We start from the raw sequence: 7,298 nt of genomic DNA, 5'->3' as shown, positions 1-7,298 counted from the left end.
AATATCCCATTCTTAGTTCATTTAAAAATACTCTCTCAAAAATGTTTCTCTCTGGAGACAGCCAAAACGCTCCGCGGAAAGTAGAATAAGGATGTGGAGTCGGGCCGATTAACTTTTCACTCGTCATCCAGGATGCCCCCCTGAGTACTCCTGGTGCACTCGGTGCTGGGTTAGGACCTGCAGCTGAAGACTAGGAAACAAGACCGCAGACGGCCACTGCACTAGCGGGGGCGAGACGGGCAGGGTCACTGGCCGGAGGGAGTCTGCGCTCGAGCACAGGGATCGGGACAGTCCCGGCCCAACCGCCTCTGCGACGACTGCCAGCGAAGAGCCCCGGGCCGCCAGGAAGCGGAGCGATCACGGGTAGACACACCCACGACTCCCCAGACTCGCTCAGCGTCGGGGCCGGAAGTCGGTGCCCAGAGCGCGGGCTCGGATCGGTCCACTGCGCTTGCTCGCGAGTCTTGCAAACTGACTGCAACTCCCGGCTTGCACTGCGACAGCGGCCAGCATCGGTAGACTCAGAAGCCAATAGATGAGCTAGGACGCTTCAGAGGAGCCAATCCCTCTGCGGAGGAGGCGGGCCCTCCCGTGACAGAATTCCACAGCAGCTCGTGGGAGTGTCCGCGACGAGAGGCTTCTGCCCCGCCCCCAGCCGTGGCTCCCGGGTCCCCAGAGAGGTGAGTTGCGTGCAGGTGGGCGCGGGTTGCAGGGCTGTTGATCGCCCTGCCGTCGCAGGCGCCACCCCCAGCTCGTACCGGCCACGTAATCGAGCCGCGCGCCAGAGTGCTGCAGCTTCGCCGAGCTCGGGCCAGCTGGGGTGCGAAGCCCGGCGTCCTCAGAGGCCGGAGCGGCTGGGCCTCAGTGCCTCGGGGGCGAGCAGCCGGCGCGCCTCCGGGTACCTTGCTCGCCCGCAGGAGGTTTCCGCTAACTCCCAACCCTCGGCGTACGCCGGGGCTTGCCTGGGCTCGCCCTGTAGCTCCCGGCGAGATGCTGGAGGTCGGCCTGAGGAGGATGCGAGAGAGCTGGTGTAGGCTACCTGGATGACAATCTGAAGTTTTCCCAGGAATTCCTGCTAGCCCATTTGGTTCCGTTGCGCATTTCCCCTGAGACCTGTTGTGCTTGTCGCTAAAATGAAAGCAGTATTTCCCCCAGTTTCCTTTTAGGACATTATGAATTTTCGCCTTTGCAAGACAGTTCAAGACGCTGGCAGGAAAACAAAAACTTCCCACTCCCAGGGACTGTGTTGTCGTCAGAAGTTTGGGCTCAAGGCCAGCGAACGAGGAGCCTCTGTCTGCATCCTTTCCTTTCCAACATCCTCAGAGGACCTTCGTTGCTAGCATCTTTCTAGTATTCAGGGCCATGGTCTCGAAGGCTTGACCTGTTTACAAGGAGAGAGACGCTGGCTCCTGAGCCCAAAAATGGCGGCTAAGATGGAGATAACTTTGAGCTCACAGTCCCATATTCAGGCTTCCTCCAAGCAGGAGAGACATATAATAGCAAAGTTAGAAGAAAAACGGGAGCCCGCTCTGCAAAAAGACTGGCCGGATCCTGAGCTCTCCCGCCAGAGTTTTAGACGGTTTTGTTATCAAGAGGCGTCTGGACCCCAGGAGGCACTCTCCCACCTCCGGCATCTGTGCCGTCAGTGGCTGCAGCCCGAGGTGCACACCAAGGAGCAGATTTTGGAGCTGTTGGTGCTGGAGCAGTTCTTGAACATCCTGCCCGCGGAGATCCAGGCTCGGGCCAGGCATCGATGTCCAGTGAGCAGCAAGGAGATCGTGACCCTTGTGGAAGATTTTCATCGAGCAGCCAAGGGACCAAAGCAGTGGGTAAGGAGGGTACTTTCTTGTCGTCCCCAGGATTTCTTTTTCATCTGGTTCGTGTTTGGTCTCTGGACCTTTCCCTAGAGAGAGGAGTCCAGAATTTCAAACGTTGCTTCTGGCCTCTGTTTGGAACCCTACTCCCCTCACCCCTACTGGGAGGGGAAGTGTAACAAGTTTTCAGAAAACGCAGCCACAGGCATTCCAGTGAGAAAGTAGAGCTCTTGAATCTTTGCTGACAGATCTCCCCCAACCCATCCCTCTTGAAGCTTTCCTACAATCAAGATTCTTGGTAGACAAGGGTCATACTGTTGGTAGGAATTTGATTTTGGGGGCATTTTATTAGCTCTTGTCCCAGCATATTGCCTTTGACTCAGGGAACTCCAGCTCAATTGGGCAGTATTCCTTCCAACTCCCACCCCCAAGTTAGACCCCAATAGGGGCCTAGGGAGGAAGCAGTTAGGGAACAGGGTTAGGGCAGTTCTCTTAGAGCCCTATCACTACTTAGATTTCCTTAATCAAGAGTGTCTTGGGCGGAATAATTTATAGATAAGGGTGATTTTTAATGCCTCTTCCCATACTGTTTCCTAATCCTACAGAGCCTGTTTCCAGCAGAAGCAGGGCACTATAGGGTAGGAACCTGCTGGATGGGTGTCATGGTTGACCCTCATATTTGTGCCTGCTCTCTGATGATTTTGACCCAGACCTTGAGAACGGGCCAAGCTTTGGGGACATTTACTCAGAAGTATCGGCTGATTTGGAGCAGGTTCCTTTTGGTCATTCTACACATCCTTCCCTTTGTTTCCTTAGAGAGTTTCAGCAGTCTCTATCAAGATTGACACCTTCCCCCCACATACCCCCGCCCCCCCCACCCCCCGCCCTGGACATATCAGAAATTTCTAGGGAACAACAGTCATTACAGAGCAGTGAGAGGTCAAGCTGCCCTCAGTCAGTCCTCCAGTTATTCTCTTAACGCGAGGGACTTGTTCCTAGGTGGCTGTTTGTATGGAGGGCCAGAAGGTGCTTTTGGAGAAAACTGGATCCCAGCTGGGAGAACAGGAACTGCCAGACTTTCAACCACAAACTCCAAGGAGATATCCCAGGGAGGAGACATCCCAGGCAGGATCTCAGGATCAGCAGAGTCCCCCTCATTGGGAAAAATCTCTGCTCCTCCAGGAACCAACCTCCAGATTGGCTGAGACAGGTAAACACTCTGTGTGTCTTCTCTCCCTCTCATCAGCGCTTTGTCTCTATCAAAGCATCTCAGGGTTCTGAAAAGCCGCAGACTAGGTATTGAGCTTTTCTTCAATATTGTATGGAGCAATATGGAGCAAGCATCTGGAGAAAAGACGCTTGCTCCATGGTATGTAATAGTAGACCTTGATTCCCTAACAAACTTCATTAATTGGAATTGTAGTAATACTATATGTAAGTGTGCTATTACCATTTTCTTCTCATGACTCTTTGACAGTCCAGTACACAGAGGATTGTTTTAGTGCCTGCTTTTTGGTCCCTTTCAGAGCTGCTGATGAGTTCAGTTCAGTTGCTCAGTCATGTCCGACTCTTTGTGACGCCATGGACTGCAGGACACCAGGCTTCCTTGTCTATCACCAACTTCCAACTCCTGGAGTTAGCTCAAACTCATGTCCATTGAGTCAATGATGCCATAGTGAAGACAAATTCACATATGACCACTGATGAACTTCCATTCAAGCTGTGGCTGAGTTTCATCACTTAAAACGGTCCCGTGTTTAGAAAGGCCCTAAACAAGGTTCTGCTCATTAGAGAAAAAAGACTCTGTTGGTATTATTTTCTGCCCCTTCCTCCTCCTGTGATGTTAATGAAACACTTTGATTTGATTATTCTCAAAACTCAAGAATGGAGACCTAGGGCATCTAGCAAGAAGGCTCTGTGGTCCAGGCTGAGGTTCTGCCTCATAACCTGGCCTTCATGATCCTGAAGAAAGTTGACCATATGTACTCCCTTCTGCCTTAGCAGAGGCAGCTGGGTTGCAAGCTGTCTCTATCTCCTTTTATTTGATTCCAGAGTGGATGAAGTCTAATGCTCAAGGTTCACCCATGTTATAGCAGTGTGCTTTCCTGGTGGTTCAGATGGTACCTGCCTGCAATGCAGAGAATCTGCCTGTAGTGCAGGAGATCCGGGTTCGATCCCTAGGTCAGGTAGATCCCCTGGCGAAGGGGATAGCTACCCACTCCAGTATTCTTACCTCGGGAATCCCATGGACAAAGGTGCCTGGCGGGCTACAGTCCCTGGGGTTGTAAATAGTTGGACACAACTGAGCAATTAACATATTCAGAATGTGTCAGTACTTCATTCCTTTTTAGGGCTGAATGATATTCCACTCTGCGGGCATTTTGTTTGTTTTCAGTTGACAGACACTTGTGTTGTTTCCACATTTTAGCTGTTATGAATAATATTGCTGTGAACATTTGTGTACAAGTTTTTGTGTAGGTGTCTGTTTTCATTTCTCTTGGGTCTATACCAAGAGAAATTCCAGTACCAATTCCAGGAGCGGAATTGCTGGGTCCTATGGTGAAAGTACTCTTGCCTGGAAAATCCCATGGACAGAGAAGCCTAGTAGGCTGCAGTCCATGAGGTTGCTAAGAGTTGGACACAACTGAGCGACTTCACTTTCACTTTTCACTTTCATGCATTGGATAAGGAAATGGCAACCCACTCCAGTGTTCTTGCCTGGAGAATCCCAGAGATGGGAGAACCTGGTGGGCTGCCGTCTCTGGGGTCTCAGAGAGTCAGACATGACTGAAGCAACTTACCAGCATGGTGAAAGTGACAGTGAAAGTCTCTCAGTTGTGTCTGACTCTTTGTGACCCCATGGACTATACAGTCCATGGAATTCTCTAGGCCAGAATACTGGAGTGGGTAGCCTTTCCCTTCTCCAGGGGATCTTCCCAACCCAGGGATCGAACCCAGGTCTTCCACATTGCAGGCAGATTCTTTACCAGCTGAGCCTCAAGGGAAGCCCAGGTCCTGTGGTAACTCTCTGTTTAACTTTTTGATGTTGGACTTTTCCGAGGTGGCTGCACTATTTTATTTCCAGCAGTCTGTGAGGATTCCAGTTTCTCTGCGTCCTTGTTGACACTTGTTATTGTTGGTGCTTTTGATTATATCCATTCTGTTAGGTGTGAAATGAGTCTCTTGGAGATTTTGAATCATTTCCCTCATGACTACCACTGTTGAGCATCTTTTTGTGTGCCTATTGGCCAATTGTATTAATATATCTTCTTTGGAGAAATGTCTATTCAGATCCTTTGCTCATTTTTAAACTAGGTTGGTCTTTTTATTGTTGTTACGAGTTCTTTACATAATCTGGACACCAGACTCTCATATATAATTTTCTTTTTAATTTTCTTTTACTTGGCTGTACTGGGTCTTAGTTGCAGCATGTGGGCTCTAGTTCTCCTACCCAGGATCGAACCTGCGCTCCCCTGCGTTAGGAGCACAGAGTCCTAACCACTGGACCACCAGGGAGTCCCCTCATATATAATTTTCAAATGTTTTCTCCCATTCTGTGGATTATCTTTTCACTTTCTTGATAGTATCCTTTGAACCACAAATGTTTTGAATGTTGAGGAGGTCCAGTTTATCTTTTTGTTTGCTTGTACTTTTGGTGATGTATCTAAAATACTGTTGCCTAATCCAGTGTCACAAAGACTTACACCTTTGTTCTATTCAAAGAGAGAGAGATTTAGCTGTTACATTTTTATCTTTGATCCATTTTGAGTTAATTTTTGTGTTGTGAGTCAGGGTCCAACTTCATTCTTTTATATATAGAAATCCAGTTGTTCCAGCACCACTTGTTGAAAAGACATCTTTACCCGATTGAATTACCATGACAACCTTGTTGAAAAGCAATTGACCATAATTGTGCGGGCTGCTTTTTAAATCTTAATTTAAAGTTATATAAAAATTCAGTTTCTCAGTCACACAAGCCATATTCCAAGTACTCAGTAGCCGCATGTGGCTAGTGGCTGCCATGTTGAATAGGTCTTCCACATGGCAGGAATCCTCCAACTTGCCCACTAATCCTGGTAGTCAGAAGTTACAGAATTTCTGTAATGAGGGTACATGACTGGCCCATATCCCAGTTGACATATGCTATCTGTCAACCTTGTAATGAGCAAAAACACCACACTCACTAGATTTATCATTATTTGAAGAGAGAGTGGTGGTCAGTGTCCATATAAGTGAGGGTGTATTTGTAGTGTTGAAGTTTCTGATGGGCTTGCTTCCCCCTATTTCTCCTTTCCTAAACCTTTTCCCAAAGGTAGGAAGGAGGCAGGGGTTGGAGAACATGGTCCCTAACTTTAGTATAAATCAGAATACCCCCAGGCTCCCCCTGTTACCTGCAGACTTCCAGGTCCTACCTCCAGAGCTTCTGACCTGGCAGCTGTGGGAAAGCAGGGGCAGCCTGCTTGGTTGACAGGTGCCCCAGATGCATCTAATATGAGCAGCCCAGTGGAGAACCGAATATCGAGAAACTTTGTGTGTATTCAGAGCTCTTTTACTAAGGTTCTTTCTTCAAAGCCCAGAAATGAAGCATATTCTTTCTAATTGTAGAGACCCCCAGGACGAAAAGTGACAACAAGGAGAATCCACAGCAGGAAGGGGCTAAAGGGGCAAAGCCATGTGTGTTGTCAGTGGGCAGACCGAAAGGGAGTGGCCTGCAGAGTCCCGAACCCAGAGGAGCGAGTCTGAGTGAGCCCCGGCTGTCCCAGAGGCAGGTCAGCCCCCCCAGCGCCCAGAAGCCCTTTGCTCACTACCAGAGACATTGCAGGGAACTGGAGTACATTGGTGCCCCACTGAAAAGCCACCCACTGAGAGAGCTGAAGAAGAGCAAGGGGAGCAGAAGGAGCCTGAGCAGCCGCCTGCAGCGTCTCAGTCACCAGCCGGCCCGCTCGGCAAAGAAACCTTACAAATGTGATGAATGTGGGAAAAGCTTCACGTGGAATTCAGAGCTGAAAAGGCACCAGCGAGTCCACACGGGGGAGAGGCCCTACACGTGCGGAGAGTGTGGGAACTGCTTTGGCCGGCAATCCACCCTGAAGCTGCACCAGCGGATCCACACCGGGGAGAAGCCATACCAGTGTGGTCAGTGTGGGAAAAGCTTTCGCCAGAGCTCCAACCTTCACCAGCATCACAGGCTTCACCATGGGGACTGAGGGCAGGCAGGCCTGAGTCCTCGCTGTTCACGAGGAAGGTACTTGCATTCCTCCTTCCCCTTGCTCGCATGTAAATCACAAAGACTGTCTGTGTGACTTACGAGGAAGAAAGCAAGGGGTGCCTGTCCAGGAGGAGGCTGAAGGGGACCTGACATGTCTGGTGATGGGGAAGAAGTGGTAGATCTGGGCCTTGGGTCAGAGAGCAATGGGGTGTCTGGTGGAGAGCGGGGAGTCCCACTGAGGGAGAATCAGGACAATCCTGCAGGTGTGCCCCACA

At 50.0% G+C, this 7,298-nt stretch overlaps 1 protein-coding gene across 1 annotated transcript; it reads left to right on the top strand.

The window, feature by feature from the left end:
• Positions 1-1,421: 1,421 nt before the first annotated feature.
• On the top strand, positions 1,422-7,094 carry ZNF174 (zinc finger protein 174). The gene is made up of 3 exons (XM_068967714.1): positions 1,422-1,829; positions 2,814-3,024; positions 6,420-7,094. The coding sequence occupies exons 1-3, from the start codon at positions 1,422-1,424 to the stop codon at positions 7,019-7,021; spliced, it is 1,221 nt and encodes a 406-aa protein (XP_068823815.1). The 3' UTR covers positions 7,022-7,094.
• Positions 7,095-7,298: the final 204 nt, after the last annotated feature.

This window comes from Capricornis sumatraensis, chromosome 3 (genome assembly GCF_032405125.1).
Source record: "Capricornis sumatraensis isolate serow.1 chromosome 3, serow.2, whole genome shotgun sequence".
NCBI classification, from domain to species: Eukaryota; Metazoa; Chordata; class Mammalia; order Artiodactyla; family Bovidae; genus Capricornis; species Capricornis sumatraensis.
Note: the sequence above shows the minus strand (reverse complement) of the source record. Positions and strands in the feature narration are given on the sequence as shown.

What these genes read in the sequence shown, in the direction of transcription:
- ZNF174 (XM_068967714.1), top strand. Translation starts at nt 1,422, where the DNA reads ATGGCGGCTAAGATGGAGATAACTTTGAGCTCACAGTCCCATATTCAG. An exon ending in CCAAGGGACCAAAGCAGTGG is followed by an intron (nt 1,830 to 2,813) that starts GTAAGGAGGGTA and finishes ACTTGTTCCTAG; the next exon opens with GTGGCTGTTTGTATGGAGGG. An exon ending in CTCCAGATTGGCTGAGACAG is followed by an intron (nt 3,025 to 6,419) that starts GTAAACACTCTG and finishes TTCTAATTGTAG; the next exon opens with AGACCCCCAGGACGAAAAGT.